This window comes from Lagenorhynchus albirostris, chromosome 7, assembly GCF_949774975.1.
Source record: "Lagenorhynchus albirostris chromosome 7, mLagAlb1.1, whole genome shotgun sequence".
Taxonomy (NCBI): domain Eukaryota; kingdom Metazoa; phylum Chordata; class Mammalia; order Artiodactyla; family Delphinidae; genus Lagenorhynchus; species Lagenorhynchus albirostris.
The window spans coordinates 42,317,375-42,342,934 of record NC_083101.1 but is presented as its reverse complement, the minus strand read 5'-3'; the positions used below and the strand labels follow the sequence as shown (position 1 = coordinate 42,342,934).

General features: G+C 40.5%; 1 protein-coding gene across 1 annotated transcript in view; it reads right to left on the bottom strand.

Moving 5' to 3' along the window:
• Nucleotides 1-25,560, bottom strand: part of GNAQ (G protein subunit alpha q) — a 292,088-nt gene that overhangs the window by 165,271 nt on the left and 101,257 nt on the right. Inside the window, exon 2 of the mRNA XM_060154953.1 lies at nt 23,834-24,018. Within this exon, the coding sequence (XP_060010936.1) occupies nt 23,834-24,018 (185 nt within the window). The remainder of the gene's footprint in view (nt 1-23,833; nt 24,019-25,560) is intronic.

The following is a 25,560-nucleotide window of genomic DNA, read 5'->3' as shown; positions in this document are numbered from 1 at the left end:
CTTCCAGAAGTTATCCACATTACTAAGGACTAAGCATGTCTGTTATTACAATGATACTTAATTACAATGGGAAGCACACTGAAGTCCTCCTTGAGAGACTGGTAGGAACCCAGCCCACCCATCCCTTTGCCCCATTACAAAGAAGGCACCAGTACCAAACCTGGGTAATTCTCTTAAGAACAGAGCTGCCCATTGTTAATTCTAGAACTTGGGGAATTAGTAGGCCAACAGACAACTGTGATGGAGGGGAAAATCAGTTTGCTGTATCACAGTATGTGCTGGGCTCATTTTCTTTGTCAGGGGTTTTTAATTATTTAGGATGAAGCTCCATTGCATGTTTTGTAATAATAATGAAGTCTGAGGAACACAAAACCTCACTACGGCAGGGCACAGCTATTAAATCTGTGCTGAGAGCGGGCAAGGAATCCAGGGCTTCTGACCAGCTTTTTGCGAGCGGTAATGGCTATCAGGTATGTAGACAAATAAAGGGAGAATTAGCCAACTCTGAATGGCAAATCCAATTCTGTCACTGAAGCCACCAGTGGCCAAGCGACTCTGGAACAGCCTTTTTGCTCTCGTGGGGGCAGCTCTCTCCTGCTCTGCCCTCACCCAGCTCGCCCTGCAGCACTGGGCAGGAGCCAAGGGTTGCTGAGCCCTGACAGCGGCCCAGAGCAAAGCTTCCTGTGGGAATGTCCCCAGGGACTCTCATTAAGCTCGGCTCCTTCTTACACTCCTGGGTTATATCCTATGAAACGAAACACCAAAAAAGGCATATGTGAACGAAGTGAGGCCATTCAGGATCTGGGCGTTGCTGCAAGTGGTCCTCCATAGGAGGCTGGCCCCTCCTTCCCACCCCTGGCACTCCACAGTTACTCATTCAAACCAATTATTTTATTTCAGAAATTACCATGATTAAAAAGAAATTAGTGGGGGCTTCCCTGGTGGTGCAGTGCCTGAGAGTCCGCCTGCTGATGCAGGGGACACGGGTTCGTGCCCCGGTCCGGGAAGATCCCACATGCCGCAGAGTGGCTGGGCCCGTGAGCCATGGTCGCTGAGCCTGCGCGTCCGGAGCCTGTGCTCCGCGACGGGAGAGGCCACAGCAGCGAGAGGCCCGCGGACCTCAAAAAAAAAAAAAAAAAAAAAAGAAATTAGTGAACAGTTTAAAAGACTTTCCCTAAAAAAAAAAAAAAAAAAAAAAAAGGCAATCCAAGACATGCTTCATTTAGAATACAGCAAATGAATAAGAAGGGCTAAGAAGGGCAGGATGGGAAAAATCATTCAGAATTGTCATGGACCCTAAACCTATGGGAGAGTGACATCTTTACAGGCAATGAAACACAGCTGCTCTTAATGACCCAGAGGCCAGCTGTTCTGTGACTGGATAATCCAGGTTATTCGCCCTCTTTCTTGCCAATCTGAGGTTATTAGCTCACATGATGTATATTTCTGCTACTTAGTGCTAAGAAAAGGAACACTCTCTCCAATAGCTTATGGGTTCCTTGGGGACAGGGAATGTGCTGAAATCAACCCAGAGCTTTGCAAACAGTAGGCACTCAAGAAATAACAGCTTGAGCAAAAAAGTCCTAGGGAGCCTCTCTGCCCCCCTCACCCATCCAGACCATTGCCTATCCAGGGTATGCTGAGGTTTCTCCCATTGTAACACTTGTTAAACTACATTGTAAATTGGCCATGTACTTGCTTGTGGCCCCAGCTAGCAGTTTAGCAGCTCAAGAGCATTTTGTTTATTAGTTATATATAAAATGCTTTGCACAGGGCCTGGCACACAGGTGTTCATTAAATATCTTGAGTAAATGAATGAACGAATGAAGAGGGCAGAGAATGAAATTTATAGCCCCACCAAAACTACATTTTTTTTCAAATAAATTACATACAAAAGAAAAGAAATAAAAGTGAGCTTTAATTCCACAACTCAAAAATAAACCTGTTAGGAGTTCATTGTGTATCCATCTAGTATTTTCTTCCATTCACCTACAATATATACATTTTGGGTTTTTTATTTCTTTATTTTTTTAATAGAAAGAGGATTACATTATGCATAATAGTTTGTAACTTGTTTTTTAAAAAACACAATAATAAATATGTCATACATGACTTCCAAGGTTAGTACATACAGCTCTTCTTCATTGTTTATTTCAGTTGCACAGAATTCCAAAGAGTGGGACTTCCCTGGTGGCGCGGTGGTTAAGAATCCGCCTGCCAATGCAGGGGACACGGGTTCAAGCCCTGGCCCGGGAAGATCCCACATGCCGCGGAGCAACTAAGCCCATGTGCCACAACTACTGAGCTTGTGCTCTAGAGCTCACGAGCCACAACTGCTGAGGCCGGGTGCCACAACTACTGAAGCCTGTGCACCTAGAGCCGGCGCTCTGCAACAAGAGCAACCACCGCAATGAGAAGCCCTCTGAGAAGCCTGCGCACCGCAACGAAGAGCAGCCCCTGCTAACCACAACTAGAGAAAGCCCACGAGCAGCAACGAAGACCAAACACAGCCAAAGATAAATTAAAAAAAAGAAGAATTCCGAAGAGTGACTACCATAATTTACCTAGTTCTTTACTGATAGATATTTGGGTCATTTCCAAGTTTTCACTATTATAAACAATGCTGTACAGAAGCGCACTATTAATTAGTGTGTGTGTGTGTGTGTGTGTGTGTGTGTGTGTGTTTCAGTGCTCATGCACATATCGGACTCTGTACCAGGTACTGTCCTAGCAAGGCCTTGGTATTGATATATAATGGTGAACACATACCATCCTGCTCTCAGGAAGATCAGAGCTCGATGAGACAGACAGACATTATTCAGAGAATCATATTAACAAATATACAATCACAAAATGGCATAAATGCTCAGAAGGAAAAGCATACGATCATATGAAAGCATCTCATCAAAGAATCTAGAAGAATGGGGAGGTGGGTGGCACGTGCAAAGGCCCAGTGCAGGAGGGACCATGGCAGAAGTACAGAAGTAAAAGACCATCTGGCTGGATGTCAGAGAACACTGGTGGAGAATGGTGTCTTTGCACACTTTTATAAGAGTTCCAGTCACACATTTATGTAACAAACACGTACTGAGCCCATATTATATGCACGGAACTGGCTAGGTGCTTCCGATTCAGCATGAACAAAAGAGACACCATCCCTGCCATCTCAGAGCTTTCCTTCTAGCAGAGCAAATTCTGCAGAGAGCAACTGTTAGCTAAGGGAGAATATATAGTTTAAATTTTGTTACATGTTGCCAAACTGCTCCCTTTGGGCAGGGTCCACTTGTTCACTGGGTTAGAAGACTCCTCAAAGCTATTTCTTGACTGAATTGGGTTCCTTAAAGCAACATAGTTCTTTACTAAGTCAATCAGTGATCCTGGGGTCACTGGGCTGTCACAGGCCAGAGGGATTCCACACCCGGACAGAAACACATGCACAAATACCACAGTCAAAAAAGACGATTCTGGGCTTCCCGCGTGGCGGAGTGGTTGAGAGTCCGCCTGCTAATGCAGGGTACACGGGTTTGTGCCCTGGTCCAGGAAGATCCCACATGCCGCGGAGCGGCTGGGCCCATGAGCCATGGCTGCTAAGCCTGCGTGTTCGGAGCCTGTGCTCCGCAACGGGAGAGGCCACAACAGTGAGAGGCCCGCGTACCGCAAAAAAAAAAAAAAAAAAAAAAAAAAAGACGATTCTGTCAATATTATGACATAGTATGAGTGTGTTTCGTGTTTGGTAATTGCAATCATTCTTGCTTTTGTTGTGGTCATCCATTTACAATGCTTGGTATCAGTTTATCTCTTGTAAAAATAAAATACAGTGCTGTGTGTGTGTGAGTTGTGAAAACAAAACAAAACAAAAGACGATTCTGACACTCCATCAGGGGACACTAAGATATTTTACTCCAAACGAAGCTTAATGCTTGATGAGATTTGGGGCCTCTCTGGAGATTTAAATTATTCATGTTCTACCTGTTCTCATTTATCATGGAAAATTGAGGGATGACTGTATGGGGTCTGGCAACCTAGTAGGGCAGGCTGGTAACATTTGTGCACAGTTAGATGCGGGGTGCATGGCCCCGCTCAGCGATTCTCTGTAGTTCATTTCAGGTTCACCCTCTTTCACTAACTCCCAGTTATCTGCACCCCAAGTGATTTTTTCCACAATACCGACCCGCCCACCCCCTGCCCCGCTTCACTCACTCCCATCTTTCTGGGCAGATGATCCCATCAGTTCTGATGAAACTGATTAGGACTGTCTGGTAAAAGCTGCCTCTTCTCTGCCTGGAATTTCTGAACTTCACTAATTCTCTTTTCACTTCTAATAGTTTCAGAGCGATGCTTCTCCAGAGCTTTGTTTATTTTATTTTCTCCAGATTGTCAATAGTTGTGCTCTTTACCAGCAAATTTCCCCTGACCTACACATACCCTCAGGTCTCCTCTTAAGCTAAAAAACCAAACAACTTGCTTAGATACTGAATCTGGCTTCCGCCTCAAGGCTGCCACTTCTCCCCATGTGCGTTCCTTCGTCCTGGTTGCGATTCTCATCACCCCGTTTCCCAGGGTTTCCTCCTGTTTCCAGACACCGCCACCTGTCACACTTCCAGTCCACCCTGTATTCTGAAAACACTGACTCTCATCACTTCCTTTTTCTGCCCTTGGATTTGGGTGGCCCCATGGCAGTTAAAATCAATCTCTGGAGTGGGAATTTGGAATTCCGAGGAGCCTCCTCATAATCTGATTCCCCTGCATCTTTCCAGCCTCAACTCTTACCATAAAACCTGCCCACCCTGTTGTCTTTGGTCCCTCAAAGCTTCCCCAGAACTGCCCTGTACTTTCTTGTTCTGTGTCTTTACTCATCACCTTCCTCCACTCTCACTCATCTGTCAAAACCCCTCCCCATCTTTCAGGACCCAGTGCAAATATCATCTGGCAGAGCCCTTCCAGTCATCGCCGCCCCCCGCTCCCCACCGGAGGTATTCTCTTCAACTTCACTCCCTCGGTATTCAGGAAATGTCTGTGTCCCTCACTGAATGGTACACTCACCCCTGTACTCCTCACACAGCTGGCCTAGAATCCTGGTCTTGAATCCATCTTCCCTGTACGTTTGCAACTTCAGCCTCGTTACCTAGGTTTTCTGACTTCAGGCTCTTTATCAGTAAACTGGGTTAGAAATACCCACCTTCAGGCAAGGATATACAATAGAGAAAGACAGTCTCTTCAGTAAGTGGTGCTGGGAAAACTGGACAGCTACATGTAAAAGAATGAAATTAGAACACTCCCTAACACCATACACAAAAATAAACTCAAAATGGATTAAGGACCTAAATGTAAGAACCGGACTCTATAAAACTCTTAGAGGAAAACATAGGAAGAACACTCTTTGACATAAATCATAGCAAGATCTTTTTTGATCCATCTCCTAGAGTAATGGAAATAAAAACAAAAATAAACAAATGGGACCTAATGAAACTTAAAAGCTTTTGCAAATCAAAGCAAACTACAATCAAGACAAAAAGACAACCCTCAGAATGGGAGAAAATATTTGCAAACAAATCAACGGACAAAGGATTAATCTCCAAAATATATAAACAGCTCACGCAGCTCAATATTAACAAAATAAACAACCCAATCAAAAAATGGGCAGAAAAGCTAAATAGACATTTCTCCAAAGAAGACATACAGATGGCCAAGAAGCATACGAAAAGCTGCTCAACATCACTAATTATTAGAGAAATGCAAATCAAAACGACAATGAGGTATCACCTCACACCACTTAGAATGGGCATCTTCAGAAAATCTACAAACAACGAATGCTGGAGAGAGTGTGGAAAAAAGGGAACCCTCTTGCACTGTTGGTGGCAATGTAAATTGATACAGCCACTATGGAGAACAGTATGGAGGTTCCTTAAAAAACTAAAAATAGAGCTACCATATGACCCAGCAATCCCACTACTGGGCATATACCCAGAGAAAACCATAATTCAAAAAGACATATGCACCCCAATGTTCACTGCAGCGCTATTTACAATAGCCAGGTCATGGAAGCAACCTAAATGTCCATCGACAGATGAATGGATAAAGAAGATGTGGTACATATATACAATGGAATATTACTCAGCCATAAAAAGGAATGAAATCGGGTCATTTGTAGAGACGTGGATGGATCTAGAGACTGTCATACAGAGTGAAGTTAAGTCAGAAAGAGAAAAACAAATATTGTATATTCACACATATATGTGGAACCTAGAAAAATGGTACAGATGAATCGGTTTGCAGGGCAGAAATAGAGACACAGATGTAGAGAACAAACGTATGGACACCAAGGGGGGAAAGTGGCAGGGGGTGGGGGTGGGATGAACAGGGCGATTGGGATTGACATGTATAAACCAATGTGGATAAAATAGATAACTAATAAGAACCTGTTGTATAAAAAATAAAATAAAATTCAAAAATTAAAAAAATACCCACCTTTTAGGATTAAATTTAAATTAAATTTATTATAACTCATTGGGTGAAGCAAAATGAAATTTCTCTCAGAATTTCTTATACCTAAGGCAGCTCCAAATATACAGAAAATATGTCCTGTTTGCTTTCTACTTGCTGTCATCACAATTCATTTCCAAGTAATATACTTCATCTGATGAAAACTATCCTTTTCTCATGCTGTGGTATATGTCTAAGTTTCATCAAGCATCCTTGTCAATAATATTACTTTGACTATTTGCATTAGCATCTTCCTTAATTAAAATCTCATCCTTTTTGCAGGTATCCATGATAAAAAAAACTTTGCTGTGCAAATACCATTGAGAGGAATACCTTAACAGGTTATGATAGTAACAGATGAGACAGTAGGTCTGACGTGGCACATCAGCTAAAAAGTTTACTTTTAAATTACCAAAAAAAAAAAAAGGAAAGCAAGAATGTTAAAAATAATAAAGAAAATCTAAATTTTTTTTTTAAAAAAAATCAAGAATCCACAAAATGTTATCAATGACAATGATATATAATGATCTGGGACTCAAGAACTGGGTTTTACAAAATCTAAACTGGGGTAGAAAAATGAACACCAATTTATTTTCTGGACAAAAGAGGATCAATTTGAATAGAGACTGTGAAATTTCACCCAGGTTTTTCCATGGCGGCCCCAGAGTGTGTACACATGCTTCCCAATTAGCCAGCCTGGCTTCTTAGCCACGAGCCATGGTAACGGAGTTAACTTATTTCACAGCCCTCTTTTACTTCACTTACCACCTCAGCAGGCAATCTTGGAGTTTCTGCTTTAATTATTTTGCAACTTGGCCCAGACCTTGGTATCACGCACAGTTCATAACCAAAGGAGGAAGCAAAATTCGTAGCTGTCACCAATATTCAGGCAGACAGCATGGCCAGTTACATGGCGACAGGAGCAAGGCCAGGAAGGAGTGGCCAGCATCTCAGCTAGTCAGAACAAGGGCTGCAAGCTACCATGAGCAATGCGGGTCGGAAGTCACAGGAGGGAGGCCAACTCAGGGTGGTAGAACCAGGCACTTACAGATGAGAAGCAGACTGAACACAAAAGATTAAGGTTTGAGGCATCCCAGGTCCCAGGCCAGCTAAGCAGGCCTGGTCACAGACACAAGACTAGGGCAGCCAGCAAGGATGGAGCCTGACGGCTGAGGAGTTCTGACAAAAGCCTGTGCTGTAGAGCCAGGCAGCCTGGGTGTTAGACTTGTCTAGAGATGTCACGTATCCACTTGGCAGCACTGAATGTTATTTCATCTCACAAAGCCTCGGTTTCCTTATTTGTGGAAGGGAGAGCACAGTGTGAGGAATAAAGTGGGACACCTAGAGGGAGCTCCTAGGACATCTGGTACCTGGCTGGTATCGGACAAACAGACCGATAAGAGTAAAGCTCTTACTAAATGATAATTCCTTTCCCTTTCCCAAGAGGCTAAAGGTGACTTTCCACTCAGCCTCTATCTGCTTTACAGATAGGCAAGTGACCCACCCTCTGAGAAGCTGGGAGTGCAAAGCGTGGGAAGCAAAATAATCTGACACTGGCCTTTCTAGTCCAAACCCATCATTACCGCACAAATAAGTATACCTTTTTTTTTTAAAGTTGAGAGAGAGAGAGAGAAAAAAAAAAGTCCAAAAGTAAATTGTCATTTTTCAAAATGCAGCTCCAGGGTTGTATGACTTCGGGGAGGTCACCTGTGTACCTGTTTTCTCACACCTAAGAGACAGGCTACATATATCTCCCATGTTTTAGGGAGACACAAAACGAAACAAAACTAAACCACCCTGTGAAATCATTTTCAAATTTAAGGCGAAATGTAAATGCCCTTACAAGGACAGTGAGAGGATGACGTTTGACTTTCTGTATCTATTTGGGTAATTTGGCAAGCCAGCTCAGACTTGCTGACCTGAGCTAATGCCAAGCCCCCTTCCCTGAGAGAGTGAACGTGTGCTGGATCAAGTGCACAGAAGATCAATGATAAACCCTGCTTCTACCAGGACAGAGAGCCTGCTCTCTCCTATCAGCCAGGCATACCTTTGCTTTTCATTGAGTCAAGAGCTGACTGTGGGGACCATAAATCATCAGTTTCCAGAACACAAAGGGATCTGGGTGATGGAGCTGATGGAAGTTCACACATCTGCTTATGTTTTAAGAACAAGGTTCACGGGCTTCCCTGGTGGTGCAGTGGTTGAGAGTCCGCCTGCCGATGCAGGGGACACGGGTTCGTGCCCCGGTCCGGGAAGATCCCACACACCGTGGAGGGGCTGGGCCCGTGAGCCATGGCCGCTGAGCCTGTGCGTCCGGAGCCTGTGCTCCGCAACAGGAGAGGCCACAACAGTGAGAGGCCCGCGTACCGCAAAAAAAAAAAAAGAACAAGGTTCACAACATAATTAGGGCTTGGGTCGCATAATTAGCAAGTCTCCTGGGCTGACCCAAATTAACGTGGCTAACATTCTTTTACGTCTCTTTGTTCCAGAATGCTGAACTGTATGGACATGTTGGAAACTGATGCAAATGTGTTCTGCTCTCTTGCATCAACTGTTCACAAACGTGTCTGTGACAGGATCCCCAAGGAAGCAACTAGATTCCATACAGGTTCATTTCAAAACAGACAATAAAGAAAGTTACACACACACAAACTATAAGGAAATGAAATGCAAACTTTTTTTTTTTTTTTTAATTCGGTATGCGGGCCTCTCACTGTTGTGGCCTCTCCCGTTGCAGAGCACAGGCTCCGGACGCACAGGCTCAGCGGCCATGGCTCACGGGCCTAGCAGCTCCGCGGCATGTGGGATCTTCCCGGACCGGGGCACGAACCCGTGTCCCCTGCATCGGCAGGCAGACTCTCAACCACTGCGCCACCAGGGAAGCCCTGAAATGCAAACTTTAATAAACTACAGAAGAGTGAGATCGTGTCAATACGAAATTTTCTAGTTTGCTTGTACTACTCTATTGCTCAACTAAGAAAACTAATCTCTTTCTGAAAATTTCTTTATCATTAAAAAAATGCTGCCTATATTTGTGTTCTCTACATTCAAAAGTTAAGAATGGCCCTTATTTCAAGTACTCATCCTCCATCTCCAAGAAATAAAATATGATCAGATATTAAGGATGGTGACTCCAAAAGTTCCTCATTCATTTAATGTGGAACTTTGACTAATATTGAGTTACCATACATATTTAAAACATTCATAACAGTGCCATTAATAAGAATTTTTATTATTATCTCTGTTGCCATTATAATAACAATACCTGTACTTACAAGTATAAAAATCACTTCTATGATTATTACTATTGTTATTATAATCTGATTAAACTAAGAGCTGGGCTACCGTTCTCAAGGCAGTCCAAGACCTGCTGGATGAGGTCTCTACTGCCTGAGCGCAGGTACCTGCATGGTAATTAAGCTCCCCAGGTGATTCTGGACCTGGTTACCAACTGAGAAACACCGTCTCAGACTTTTGGGAAATCTTTTTAGATCCTGCAGAATGAAAGGATAAAAACATCAAAATTCCTCCGTTAGAGTAAGTGTGGTTGTACTACTTTACAGTTGTCAGAAAACCATATGAGGTAAGCACACAGGGCCAAAGGGCACAGCCTCATTTATTTTCACCTACAGGTTGATGATGTGCTTAAAGAGATTTCAGACCAAACCCTTCAGGTGTGAATGCCATTCAGTACCTCTTCTGTATTCAGGAAATTTCTATCCAAATGACCCTTGAAAGGGTCCTCACTGTAGACACTACCATACTTGTCCAGATTAAAAGAACCAAGGGGGCACTCTGAGAATGAGACACATTCTCAGAGCCACATCTGAGAATAAGCCAGTCAGGGATTAGACACATATTTGGCCTACAGCTTGCTGACCCCTACAGAGATGCTGGCTGTACATCACCACTCACGTTTTAAATGAAATAACCACTGCAAGCGATCATACCTGAAATACATAATTAATACCTCCGAAAACATCGTAAGATGATCGTCTCCGATTTGAAAATGCCCCAACCTCTGCAATGAATCTACAAGAAACTCTACGGCCAAACACTTAGGAAAAGAACTACATCATTAGTATTGAAAAAGGTAAACTAAAATAAGGCTTTTGCCTATTAGACTGGCAAAACTTAAAACATTAATACAATGCAGAATTTGCAAGGATGTGGTAAAAACAGGCGTACTCAGACCCTACACTGAAATTTGGTATGATCTTTCAGGATGCCAGTTTAGCAATCTTTACCAAAAGTCTTAAAAATATGTACACACTTTGACCCAGCAATTCCATTTCTAACAATTTATCCTGCAAAAATGTTCAATATGGCACAAATGAGAAAGCAGGTCAGAAAAGAAGTGTGGTGTACAGCCAATAAAAACAATCAGTATTTATATACAGGTCCTCACTCCCGTATCTATAATCTGAATTCTCAAAAGTTCCAAGAACTGAGAGATGTTTTTTGTGATGCATTTATGGGAAAACGTGACCTACTACAAGAATATTTAGAGTCTTTACTCCATTAATTATAAATATTAGTATACTTTGTTGCTGAAATGTTAATGTATTTGATTACAGGGGCCTATCCCATACCTCAATGGGGGTTTTACAAAATATATAGTATATTTCTCATATTATGTTTCTAAAATCTAAAAAGAAAAAAACTTTCAATGCAGAAACAATCTGGTCCACAAAGTTTTGGATAAGGGACAGTGACCCTACATTTATATGTGCATAGTTAAATTTTAGTATGTCTACCTATCGTAATGTTCACAGTGATTTTTACTTTCTTCCTTTGCTTTCATATGTTGTCTAAATTTTCTTTTTATAATGAGCACATTTACCTTTATTTCTATAAAAATCAATGTATTTCCACTTGGGAAAAGGGGGAGGGGGAAAGAATCTGGTCCTTATGAAAACACTCAACCAGATTTCTTAATTTCACCTATTATAGCTCTGTTCACATATTATAACTATGTGCTTTATAATTCATAGTCAAGTGATTTTTCTGCTGAATAAGCTTTCCAATCACTTTCTTGATTTGTGGCCAAGCTCACCATAGAGTTGTATCTTTACATCATTTATAGTAGTCTAGATCAAGACCTATTGGCAGCCCAGGAGCGCAGCAGCTGAGACACCTTCCTGGGCTCCCATAAAAGATCTCTCCCTGGGCAACTGTCAGAAAACAAACAGATGCCCAATAGTGCCAGATGTATCACCACATGCACCACCCAGAATGACAGGAAGGAGGACAAAGAAAGGGAAATCACAAAAGGAAAATATATATGCTTTCATGTAGAAATCTTTCTCTTGCCTGAAAATTAGAGAACTAAGTAATTTTGTTGAGTATCTTTGAGTATCTTCTCTCTCTCTCTCTAATGAGACTGCAAGTCCCCATAAGCAAATACATGTCTAATACTTCCTTTGACCCTAAGAGAAATGAAAAATGCATAGCTTTTAAAATTAACTAACTGCTGAACAAATAACCATGCTATTAATCGAAAATATAAAGAGGTAATTAAAAAGTTATAGTCGGGAAACAGAAGTCAGATGGATGGTTGTAAGAATTAAGAGTTTAAAAGGCCCACGATAATAGTAGTATCACACAATCAGCTCCATTCCATTAGATTTTGGTTCATTCATTCTATGATATTTACTGCTTCCAACTGCGGGTCAGGCAGGGTGCTAGGTACTGAGACACAGCTGTAAGCAGCGCAGTCTTGCCTCTGGCCCTGACAGAGGGGGTGGGAGGACAGGACGGTTGCAGTGGCCGCAGAGAACTCCAGCTGCTCTTTCTCATAAGGGACTTAAATATGTGTGTCCTGGTGCCAAAGGTGTTTACGGAGTCAAGTACAGCATTGCTTTTTGGAAATTATGAAGCCCAACTCTGATTTTAAAATCCAGCCCATAAACTTGCAACTGGAGTGATTTGAGACACACATTTTAAACACTTTTTTATTTGTGAAATTAGAATACTACCTGCACCTCACACTTCTGAGCATATAAAATACCTGACATGGTGTTGGGCCCAGGTTTGTTTGTTCGACTGGTTGGTTGGTTTTGCTGGGCAAAGGTTATTTCTCTCCCTTTTCCTTCCTCCCCACCCACTTCCATTTTCCGCAATGGACTGGCTGCCCCCCCTTACTTGCAAACACCCTGGAGTCAAGATAATAAGATACCTTGACCACCAGGAAAGAGTCAGTGCTCCTCGATACCAGCAGTAACATGGATCATGAACCCCTTCCGGGTCGCCACCGTTACTTACATTCTAGACCAGCTGTCCTAGGTCTTATCACAGTCTAGGCCACCACTTCCTGGAAACCACTGGTGTACCTGATAATGACTCACGTCTCATTGTTGTGTCATAGCCTCTTCAACATCTTCAAACAATCAGCAATTTATTCTTACACATTCTGCAGTTTATCCAAAGGCCCATATGTTTCCCCTTACCCAGAACTTTCTGAGAAGAATTTGACAACAACCATTTAGTGGGCACTACTATACTGATGTTACCATCCTGAAAGTTTTGCATCAATTGGGTTTGCATCAAAAAAGTTTGTTCTCGGGCTTCCCTGGTGGCACAGTGGCTGAGAATCTGCCTGCCGATGCAGGGGACGCGAGTTTGTGCCCCGGTCCGGGAAGATCCCACACGCCGTGGAGCGGCTGGGCCCGTGAGCCATGGCCATTGAGCCTGCGCGTCCGGAGCCTGTGCTCCGCAACGGGAGGGAAAAAAAAAAAAAAAGTTTGTTCTCAGTTTTTCCATAATATCTAATGGAAAAACGTGAATGAACCTTTATGTTCTCTCATTAATGCCCACATCGACTATACAAAGTGGGTAACATTATCATCCTCACTTTTCAGATAAGGAAGACATAGCTTAGAAAGTCTGTAACTTGCTGAATATCCTTCGGCTGAAATCCCATAGATGTATCAGTTCTGGGATCTTTACTCAAAAGTTAGCCCATTGATGATTTCATATTGCCTCTAGTGGTACAGTCAGTTATTTCAAAGATGGCTCTACTTCAGGCAACTTCAATATCACCTGGGAGCTTGTGAGGAATGTAGAATCTTGGGCCTTCCCCAGACACTCTGAAATACAATCCACAGTTTAACAAGATCTCTATGTGGTTTGCACACACTTTAAAGTTTGAGACGCACTGTTCTAGAATATAAAATCACCATCCCTAACCTCATATTCATTCTGGATGATCCAAAGCTGCCATCGGACTATATGGCAGCTATATGCAAATTAGAAGGCACCTCATCTTCATATAGCATTTGGCAAAATGATAGTGTCATTGCACAAAGAAAAAGACAACGCTTCCTTCAGGCCGCCCTTCTCCCCCATGGCTGGGCACACACCACTCGACATGTACACTGACCATCAGCAAAGTATATGGTATTGGCCATTTTATGCCAATATCAAATTCTTGGCCAAATATCTCACTGGCATTGCACTTGGCCCTGCTAAAGCCAAAATTCCTAAAACTCTGACAAGCACTGCTAACACTAAATTTTCCATTACAATATGGAATATAGGATCAAGGTCAATTGAAGGATTACTGAATCCAAAAGTATTTTAGCACCCAACTTTAGCGAGGGTTTGGCTGCAGTGCGGTCTAACCAAACAGCTATACACCCTTATCCCTTTGCCATGAGCACAGCCTGAGGGAGAAGATCAGGCTAGTGCCTCCAAAATACATGAGGAGAACGATGACCTGAACAGCCAAACTCCTACCACAGAGCCACCATTTCAAGAACTGTTCACCACCTCCCAGACAGGCCAATGTCTACTACAGTCAGGACAGCCTGCTTTTTAGCTCAAAACCATTATGCTTTTTACCACAGAGGATGTGCGTACATTGAAAGAAGCAGATAACCTACCAACCAATCTATAATCTTATACATCTCAACAGTGGTATCAAAGTTACTTGATATACGCTGGTAATGCCAGTCCTTTCTAAGTCATTTTTCATTTTAAACAAATAACACAAGATTGTAAGAAAACTGCAAAATCATCTTAAAAAGTAGTGGTGGCAACAACTTAAAGGTTACCTTCTTAGCAAATTCACTTTAAGAAACATAAAATCAGGAAAATAAATGTGTTCAAAGTATAGGTTTACAACGAATCAATCAAAACTAGTGATCATAGCTTTAAGTGGAGAATTTTTTAACCCCTTGAGAGGAAAGTGTCACAATATAACGTGACAAAAAAATGTCATTTTTTTTTTTAAGTATCAATACATTTCCTTGAGGATGTATGTTCATGTTTGGATACACGCACATATATTCATGAAAATCATAGTATATTAACAGTATGCTATTTAAAAGCACAGTTATGTAGCAAGTATAAGTGATTTGGGGTAAACAATACGGTGAAGAATACAGTACAAGAAACAAGAAGATTTTAGGCTTTGATATATGTGACCAAGATAAGCAAAACTGCCACTTTGCTAAACCCTAAGCAAGCCCCACCCCAAATGTCAACAACAGCAAAAAGTCCGGAACTGAAATTATTTCTTCAGTGGTGTGAGAATGAGGAAGAAAAATGCTAGCATGTCTCATATTCTCACTAGATCCCTTCAGACTCCATTAGGCATTCACTTTCTTTGGTTCCAACAAATAGATTCTGACTCTCTAATTGAAAATAGATGCATTGTTTTAAAATTAAAGGGGAAAATCATGCATTACGTGGTTTAAAAGAAGAAGGAAAGTATGTATGTGATGCTTTGCCAGGAGTTAACTAAGAACAGCCAAATGACCAGATTCACAACTTCCTACTAAAATGTGTTAAACTATGCCACATGTATTTTATATGGTGGCTGTCAGTCCATGGACGTCCAAGCTCTGAGCAGCTGAAAGGGATTTAGAGGGAGAATGCTTTAGCAGAGCTCTCACGTGTATTTGGACTAATCAGTAATGTTCCTTAGAGCATTTGCTCTTTTCTTTTTTAAAAACAGCCAAATTGGTTTATGTTGACTTTCATATAGGAAATGTTTAGTAAATATTTGTTGAGTGACAAAATGAAAGACGACAGACACTGCGTTCCACTGGGCAAAGGACGGTCTTTTCAGTAAATGAGTTAATTATATACCCGTATGAAAAAAATAAAACCTGACCCCCCCACACATCACACCATACTCTACAGTCCATCTGAAATGGATTGTAGATCTGAACGTAAAAAACAGAACAAAGAATTTAGAAGAAAAACCTGCAGATTATTTAAACAACCTTAAAGCAGGCAAAGATTACTTTAAAAGGATCAAAAGGGTAAAAAAATGATAAACTGGACTATATTACAGTTAAGAACTTCTTTTCACTTAAAGAACTATAAAGAAAATAAAAAGCAAGCCACAAAGTAGAGACGATATCTGCAATACACTTACTCAACTGAGATTCCTTAATACATGAAGAGCTCCTAGGAAACAGTAAGAAATCAGACAACCCAATAGGAAAAAAAAAGGGAAGAAGTATTTTTAAAAAGATAACCAATGGCTGATAAATATATGAAAAGGTGCTCAACATGCCTACTTATCAAAGAAATACAACAGTGTGACACTACTATCACACCAGAATAAATAAAAAGACTAATAAGATACCAAATGTCTTCAAGGATATGGGGCAACTAGAACTCTCAAAGGTAACTGGTGGAAGTGTAAATTGGTACAATTATTCTGGAAGACTCTTTGGTAGTATCCACGTACTGAAACTGACCAGATGTATACCTTCTGACTCAGCAATTCCAAATTCTAGGTACGTAACCCAAAGAAATACATGCTTATGTTCACCAAAAGACAGGTACAGGAATGTTTATATTGGCATTATTTGTAATAGCCAGAAACATCCAAATTTCTATTAACAACAGGATATATAAACAAACTGTAGCGTATTCATAAAATGGAATATTATACAACTGTGCTGTCCAATACAGTAGCCACTAGTCACATGTAAATATAAATTTAAAAGATTAAGTGAAGTAAAAATTCAGTCCCTCCGTCACACTGGCCACGTTTCGTGTGCTCAATAGTCATCACATGTGGCAAATAGCTACCATATTGTACAGACATAAACCACTTTCATAAAGTTCTATGGGGCACTGCTATTAAACAGCAATTAGAATAAGTGAATAAAGGAAGTAACAACATAGGTGAATTCCACAAGTGTAATGTTGAGTGAAATAAACCAGACACAAAGGACTATTATACTGTATGCTTCTATTCATACAAAGTTCAAAAACTAATCTATGTTATTAGAAGGCAGGATGGTAGTGCCCCCTCGGGGTTGGGAGTATTTTGAAGGAAGCACAAGGAGGCTTCTGAATTCCTGGTCATGCTAATCTGGATGAACAGGTCTGTATGCAAATGTGTTCACAATGGAAAAATACATGGACAATACTAATGATGTGCACACTTTTCTGTATACAAAAATTACCAAAAAAAGAAAAGAAATCAGCCTCCGTCTATTGCTCAAGTCTTTCCTTGCTTCAGAGTTCTCCTCTGATGAACATGAACTCAAGATAACTCATCCTGCATAAATGAGATGGCATGCCTTGGGATTATGGATTAATTTTAGTCAAGAAAAGGGGATTACAAAATTCATCTTCTATTTTTATATGGCTGACATGGGTATAAAAAGAATAAAGAACTACAGTGGAACAAGGATAAAGTGAGGAGAAAACATGGCTAGGACATATTTGCAAGACATTAAAAGAGAAAAGAAAGTACACAAAGGGATTTTGAAAGCTGATACAGGTTACTAGAGAATCCGTGTTGATCAACTCCCCAGCAAGAGTCCTAGAGAGAAAGGAAAAAGGGGTAAACCAACCTGAAAAAGAGGTGATTGACACATCAAGTGGGTCATGAAAAGTCTCTAGATTCCTTTAGACTATTTATTAGAAAGAAAACTCTCAAAGATTTGTAGAAGCAGGAGTAGAAAGTTTCCCTGTGAAAAAGTACAGGCTGTCTTTGGTGGCCAGAAGCCAACAACCCAATTAAAATAACTATCGTTACTAACACCCACAAAACCTGCAGCTGATTTTGAAGTTTGAACACTGTTTTTTTTTTTTAAAAAAGTACACAGACATAAATATTGTAATCACTTATGGGACTGAGATGCAAAGAAAGAAAAATCTCCACTGGGCTAGAGACCCCTGTCAAAGCAAATCTGTTTTTAATTGTCTTTTTTTTTAATTCTCATAAGTACTCTGGAATGGACAATGTTCAAAAATGGTAGGAGCTTTAAATTATAACAAATAACTTTAACAACAGCTTCATCTCTTTGTTAGGGTTTTGGAATCAGAGAATCAGCATGAAAAAACACTAGTGCTGGAAAGCATTTTAGAGGTTGTCTAGTCCATCCCTGGTCTTATTTCAGCAAAATGGCCTTAAAGAATTTCACATGTTAAAAATACATTCTATTTTTGAACACATCCAGATAAGGAGATTTCTCTCCTTGGTATCCCATTTCAATGACTGTCACTCTGAGGAAAGTTTTCCTTAGATACCTCCTAAATCTGGTCATGCTGTTTAAGCTATTGTCTGTTTGTTTTAGTCTTAATAAAGATGGAAGATAAGTAGTATCTGTTCTCTCCATGATGACAAATTCATCTTGTAATAACTTCCAAACATTCTTTTTCTCATTTGCAAGACATTTTCACATAGATTATCTATTTAGCCCTTGAAATATCTTGTTATTATCTGTACCATTCTACAGATGAGGAAATTCAGGCTTAGAGAGTAAAGAAATTTAGGCATAGGGAGGAAATGTGACAATCCCAAGGTTACTCAGTTATTCAGTGGTTTGGCTCAAACTCAGCTACTCACTTCATTTATAACTGTTGCTATACCACTAACCTCCCAACCTTCCCCGATATCCCACCCTGAACAATGCCAGAAAAAGAAACTGTATTTTAGCACAGGCTTAGCGAATGCTGAGCAAAACTGGAGGGCTTGCATCTATAGAGAATCCACGTGTCATTTTAGTTTTTAAATTGATGGTATGATTTTGCAGTGGATAATTGTGACTTGTACCAGCATCATTCCTCCTCTTCTGCTAACTGTACCCAGACTTCCCTCAGGGCCTGTCAATCAAATTGCCCAGCCTTGTCTACAAAGCTGGCACGGAAGCCGGGCTAGACAAATCAGGCAAGTTTTCCCAGGGATTTGAATCCTGAATGGGGTGACAGAAGGCTGGAAACGGTCAGAGTTCATGCTTCTCTCAGATGCGTTCCACAGACCTGTCCTGGCTTCCGAGAGTTAGTCCTTCGGCTTCTCCTCAATTCTCCAAGTGACTTCGCAGTCCCATCAATTCTTCTTCCGCTTAAGTTAGCCAGTGTTGGCTTCTGTTGCTTGCAAGCAGAGAACCTTGACTGCAACAACTCTTCAGAGGCACAGATACCGACATATACTGATTAAGGTCTGCCTTTATTATGTGCTTATCATACAGGTGACAAATATTAAATTGAAATCAGTCTCTTAGAAAATTACCTCATGTTGAAAAATGTAGTACAGTAATTTTCTTGTTCAACTGATCAAAGGCAGGAACAAGTTGGCAAGTCCTCCAGAATCTTGGCTACATTTGTCTTTTGAAAAATGGCTTCTGGGAGCTTAGATTTCTCAGGAAGCAGAGAAAGTTCAGAAGGCTGTAAATGTGCTTAACCAGGTACTCTCCCCGTGACACGTCCTTTCCTGGAAAGGTTCTGGGAGGACCAGAAGTATCTGTTGCAACATGTCCCCTCAACCTCTCCACCCCCAGGAGAGAGGGGAACACAGGAGTCGGGCCTGGAAATTGCTGGCTGGCTGGTCAAAGGCAGCTGCAGCCTAGGTGCTAAAAGAGCCCTGGTCATCAGGACTTATGGGTCTAACAGTAAAAGCTAGAAGAGGGGACAGTGTCTACCGAACATTAGCATGTGGCTGAGTTCTACTCAATAACTGTCTTGAAGATTCATCAGATTCTTTTCTCTTCCTGGGATTCGCAAAGGGAGCAAAGGCCTTTCAATACGTTGAAACTGCTGTAATACCTGGATTTCACAGTTCACAGAAATGATAAGCCAACAGTAAAGGGACACCAGGACCTGCTAACTGGAGTGATTCACTCAGTGAACAAAAGCTCCTACAACATTCCTGGCTTCTTGTGGGGGAGATAACAAATTATAAAACAAGAAGCTTGCTCACTGTAAGGTAATCTGCAATCGAATAAAAAAGTAAGGCATGTGTATATGAAACAACAACAACAAGCAAAGCAGGAAGAATGCCAACTACCAGATACAGGAAGTAAGTACATAAAAACCAGGAGTTCAAAAGCTTGTGATCTATTTCCCCAAGCTGTAACTCAAGACAGTTCTTATCATGTTAACATAGAAATTTTACTGAGCTGATTTCAAGGCCCAAAGAATAATCAGAAGAGTATGCCTGTATAAGACAGGAAAGCATAAAATAATAGTGATGAAAAGTGTACCTTTTGGAAAGTAAGAAATGACAGAGTAATCTGTCTCATCATTGAATGCCTTGCACCTAGTGGAGCCTTAAATGGATCTTTTGATTTGACTAAGCAACAAATATTTGATCCCTTTCAACATCAGCTATCAAACACTTGTGTTTAGGAAAAAGGCAAAGTAATATTTAGAAATAAATAAACCCGAGCTCACAGTGTTCAGAAGATGTCCTCAAACACATTCTCTTACTTGGGCTGAGTTCAAGCAGCTCACTTATAAATATTACTTGTTTGGGAAAGAAAGTCCAAAAACAGGATAGTGGATACACGCCCAAGGAGGAATTAATCTGTTTTTTTGGTAAAAGTTTGCAATTTATTACAAGCTCCCCTGGAAATGAAGATCCCTGGAACACTGAGTAAGGGCCCTGAAGAGACATGCTATGCAACACCACTACCTGGGGCAGAGGTTGTGGCCTGGACTCCCCTTGACCACTGTGCCAGCCCCCAGCTAACTAGTGAGACTCTCAATTCAATGTAGTAACACTTACACAAGAGCAAAAGAAATTCCAGTATTTCAGCATGGCAGTCCCCTAGCTAGACCAATTTCACAGCAAACAAAACTGTGAACAATTCCTCAGTTAAGAACGGGCCATATCATCTGTAAGCTACATTCTCCTTTACAAAATATATGAATTTAGAAGCAAGAACAAAAGTTAGGCTGGACAATACTGGAAAATGTTTGTTTTTATTAATGCTACTACCGTAGATTATGGCCAATGTGGCAGTAGGTGCAAAGAAGCTTTTTAATAAACCAAATGGTTATTTATGTTATATCTTTAGGGTCACAAAATAATACAAATCACAACACACTGCCTCCAAGTAATTGCTAATAAAATGCACACCAAGTCCTTTAAACTATTTATAAAATATTAGAGCATACTGTAACCAGAAACTTCTGTAGGAAGTTCTAACCAAGACATAAAATATTATTATTATTAAGTAGGTATCATAAATATAAGAAAATAAAAAATTCAAACTTCTTAGCCTGGATTCAAAAGCTTTCAGAAGCACATTCTAAGCCTTTTTTTCCTTTGGTTCTTATTTCTTCAGTTCTCCTCTATAGGAATTCTGTTCTAGTAAAACTGGCCAATTTATAAACTGCATGCACATACCTTCTTCTGAACATCTACTCTAGCCATTCCTCCTCCCCAAAGTGCCCCTCCCTCAGCTCGGCCCTTGCCTCTTTCTGGACTGCAAATTTCTGCCTAGCCCTGGTTAACCTTCTCTGCCTCTCTGACAGCCCATTGCATTTACTCCCTTATGTATCAACAGCTATCTATTGATTTGAATAATCATTTCAACAATGGTGAGGGACAGGAGGGGAGGCTTTCAGCTGTTTAAGCTTACAAATTATTTACCTATTCATAAAGCAAGTACCTTTTGAACACCTACTGTGTACAAGATACAACGCCAGGGACAATGAATAATTCCAAGATGGAACTGACACAAGATTTACTTTCAAAGAGCCTAGAAACTAGTCAGGAAAATAAGATCAATACCCAAATCATCATAACTAATACAAGCTAGGCAACTATCAATACTCCAGTATGGGTTCTGCAAGAGGGTGGGATCACTTGGTACCACAGGGGGAGCAGAGAAGAATGAGGAGGAATCGGCAGTTGGGTGGAACGGGAAGGAGACAGACGACATTATTTCCTTAATAAGCTTTAACAAAGGCAAGGAGGGAGCGGAGCTCAGGAAGTTAATGGAGGAAGCAAAGGGTGATGCTTTAAAATTCATACACGTTGTAGAGAAAATGGAGCAAATGTGAACGTAATTTATATTATGAACTAAAGGGAATTAAACGTATTGAGGAATTCAGATGTCAGTCACTATATTAGGCAGTATGTTAAGTAACCAAGAGATGTGGGAAGATTTCACAGGATAATTATGATCTCTGAGAAAAATCTGTATTATTATAATGTTTTATGATGTTGATTTTTAACTGAACGGTATCCAACACAGTAAAGTCTGCTTAACTAGAATTGATACAAAGAGCTCAAATAACACACATTAAGCATTCTTCAATGTGTTCTATGAATAGGGCATAAATTCCACATCATCTTCTACATCTGTGTGTCTGTACAATGAATGATCTTCACATGAAAATTTAACACCAAGGCAAGATCCTGAAGGATTCTTCTGGAGCACCAAGAAAGAGATGAATTTTTGGTATAATTAAGGAGATGGCATTATACTTTAATGTGTAAACTGGCAATATGTATGTATATATGTAAAATATACAAACAAACATCAATTACACCACACATGTGGTAACTCAGACAGAATTCATCAGATCATCATGTTATCAACCAACTGTAGATTGGAAAAGTCACTGGCATTTAAAAAAATTCCTTCTACAAAATAGTCTTACAATTCCAACAAAACAAGCATGCCACCTATTTCAGAAACTCGTTACACTGAGATTTCTTAGGGGGTGGGCTGGGGGAGGGGGGGGGACCCTGATCCTTTTAAATTCAGACTGCTTCCATATCCAGGCAGCCTCATTTGACTCAGGTACCATATTCCCATGAACCTACCCAGATCTTTTCACTCTTGAGAGTAAAAGCAGGGAGGGTTATTTGTGGAGAGACTCTCGTTGCCATCAGAAAACTAACTGTGAAGGTATCAACTAGATAAGAAGCAGCCAGTTGATTTCAGAGAACCACCCCCCAAAAAGAAATGCCCGATTTGAAAATGATCTGAATATTGAGAAGCTTCTGAATGGTAGCAGAAGCGGAGGTACAGAGAACTGCTTTATTTTACCTATGATTCATGTTTGTGAGTTACATCTCAGTTAATGAGTCACACTGGGCATGCCAACTTCTTCCTAGTACTCATTGATACTGGTATATGGAAATATCCTCAAGAGTAGATTATCAAGAGTACTGAGAGAATGCAAGTTCTGACTAAAGGTCCTAAAATAAATGTAGGTGCAAAGGTAATGTTTTGTAAACAAAAGGTGAGGTTTTACCAACTTATTATAAGATCAGCATCTACAAGTTGTAAGGAACAAAGACTACATCCATCAGTAGACATACTGATTGATTAACAGGAAGACATTTCTACAAATTCCAAATAGATTCTGCTTCCCTTATAGACTCCCAGCATAAACTCAAACCTGGAGATACCCTCAGATGCACCAACCTTGTTGGGCATTATGTAGCTATAATATTTGGAGGGTGATTAATTACAGCAATTGTTTTCACCTGAATAAAAAAAAAGATTTTTTTTTTCTATTTCAAGTAAGAAAAAATGCTGAATATTGGGAAAGTTTGCTTGTTTTCTAAAAAGCTAAAAATTAATTTTTTTTTTCCCCTAACCCTTTCTCAAGTGATTTTAGAAGTTTCCATTACTCTAATACAACTCCAGAGAAACGTTTGAAAGGTTACTGGAAGTGACAGATGGGCCTATTTTCAAATAAAATTAAGCCTGTGGTACTACTGAAAGGAAGTCACGAAATCCAAAATTAAACTGGACAGAATGGTCTTAAGCTGTTTTTGTTCTTTTTTCAAGGGAGTACAAAGAGTGGGAGGTTGAAGCAAGGCCACTGCTTCTCATCTGAATCCCCTCGCTTGGGTCAATTTGTCTTGAACTGACAAACTGTCTTCTTAAGGTAATGTGTGCCCCTACATTTTAAACATCCATGTATCTATTGTTGAATATCCAAACGTCCTTCGGTGGTATCACTAAGAATACAACTCCAATTTTTTATAGCTATAACTTTAAAGACTTAAGGAAAAAAACCAGTTATAAACAACTTGTTGAGCCACTGAAAGCCCCATGTAGGATGAGATGGAAAACGTCCATTAAAAAAGCCACCACACATCCCAGCTCTTCCCAGGAGGAGCTCCGCCTACCTTATTGTGCTCGTACTTGTAGGGGATCTTGAGCGTGTCCATGGCTCTGATCATAGCCTGCATGGCCGTGAAGATGTTCTGATACACCAGCTTGGTGAAGCCCCTTTTGTCTTCATCAGAGTAGCCCGACCCGTGGATGATTCTCATCTGCTTGATAAACGTACTCTTGCCACTCTCTCCTGTCCCTGAAAGAGAAACAACAGCAGCTCATCAGACCATGAGACCTTCTCACAGTCTCCCAGACAACTAAACTAGGAACAGGCCTTGGACGTGACATCTCCAAGGGCCTGCTGAGAGGGGCATCACCAGAGGGGGAAATGCCACCTATGGAGAGCACTCAGCAAAATTAGAGGAGTGACAGTCCATTTCAGAGGCAGATGAGCTTTAAAAGAACAAAACACTGTCACCTCTTTGGAAGCCGCTCAGCATGGAATTTTGATAGTGATTTGTAACCACGTATCTTATATGAAACACAATAAAAATAGCACCGTTTGAACAGAATGAACACTTGATAAAGCTCTCTTCCCTGGAGAATGTCTGAAATGATTCCAGGAGGCTGGGATATTTAGCCAGGATTTGGATCTGAAAATGACAATGCACTCACACAAACGCTGATCAGAGTGTGGTAAGACAAAAATGCCTGAAAATTTCTAGACATTTTCTCTTATTTTAAAATGGGGTATGTGGAGAACACAGTACCCAGATAAGAATTAGCATTTTTCAGGACAGCAAGTATCAACTGTATTTATTTCCGGGGGCTTTGGTCACCTGAGTTATGCCAAGGAACCACTGAATCCAGAGAAGACACAGTGACTCTCCTTCCTTCTGCCTACTCTTAACTATGACACAGAAATTTACTGTTACTGGATTGTTTTCTTTTGTGTTCTCATTTTTCCCTTCTTCAATATTCCTTTTCAGTTACCATAAGCCTGAAGATAATCCATAACAAAGCTACAAACGCCTGTGGGGAGGAGGAAAAATGGAAACATGAGATCATTTCACTGAACGACAACATATTTCTTCTATAGTGAATCTGAAACTGTGAATCTAAAAACTTCATTTTTTAAAATGTAAGTGGTTTGGGGAGTATGTAACTTCATTTCTGAGTATCTCCCACTCACTTTCAAATTTCCTTGAAATTTCCAAAACAATAAATGTCTTTGTCTTCTCCTAACAATGTGGGGAAAAAATTAAACGTTTTTTGGATATTAAACATGGAAGAATATAATAATAACACACAGGATGACTACAGCGTCCTCACTGCCATTTCCTATCAACAAGGCATTAAAACAACAACAACAGCAACAAAAAGGTGTAAAAGGAGAACTAAAAACTAGGAATACAACATCTGTCCTAATTTTGTTTGGTTTTTCTGGTGGTTGGATTTCATTATCTTTATAAACAATCATGGAAAATTCAAATAAGTATTACAGCTTTCATAGAAGCACTCTTAAATGACTACAGATGTCTTGGTAAACACAGAAGCCTCACACAGTTACAGTGAAAGATGATTTCTGTCCCCACTGTCCAGTGGTCACCGATTCCTTTATCCTTTTCATATGACTTTTAATAAAGTGACCCGGAATTCCCTGAAGTATGAAGTTAACACTGCAATGTGAATGCTATCAACCCATTTTAACAAGATTAATTCCAAGGAGTTAAAAATGAACTTCTTATAATCCCATCCATGAATACTGGGGAAAAAAAACCCAGAAAGTATTTTAAAA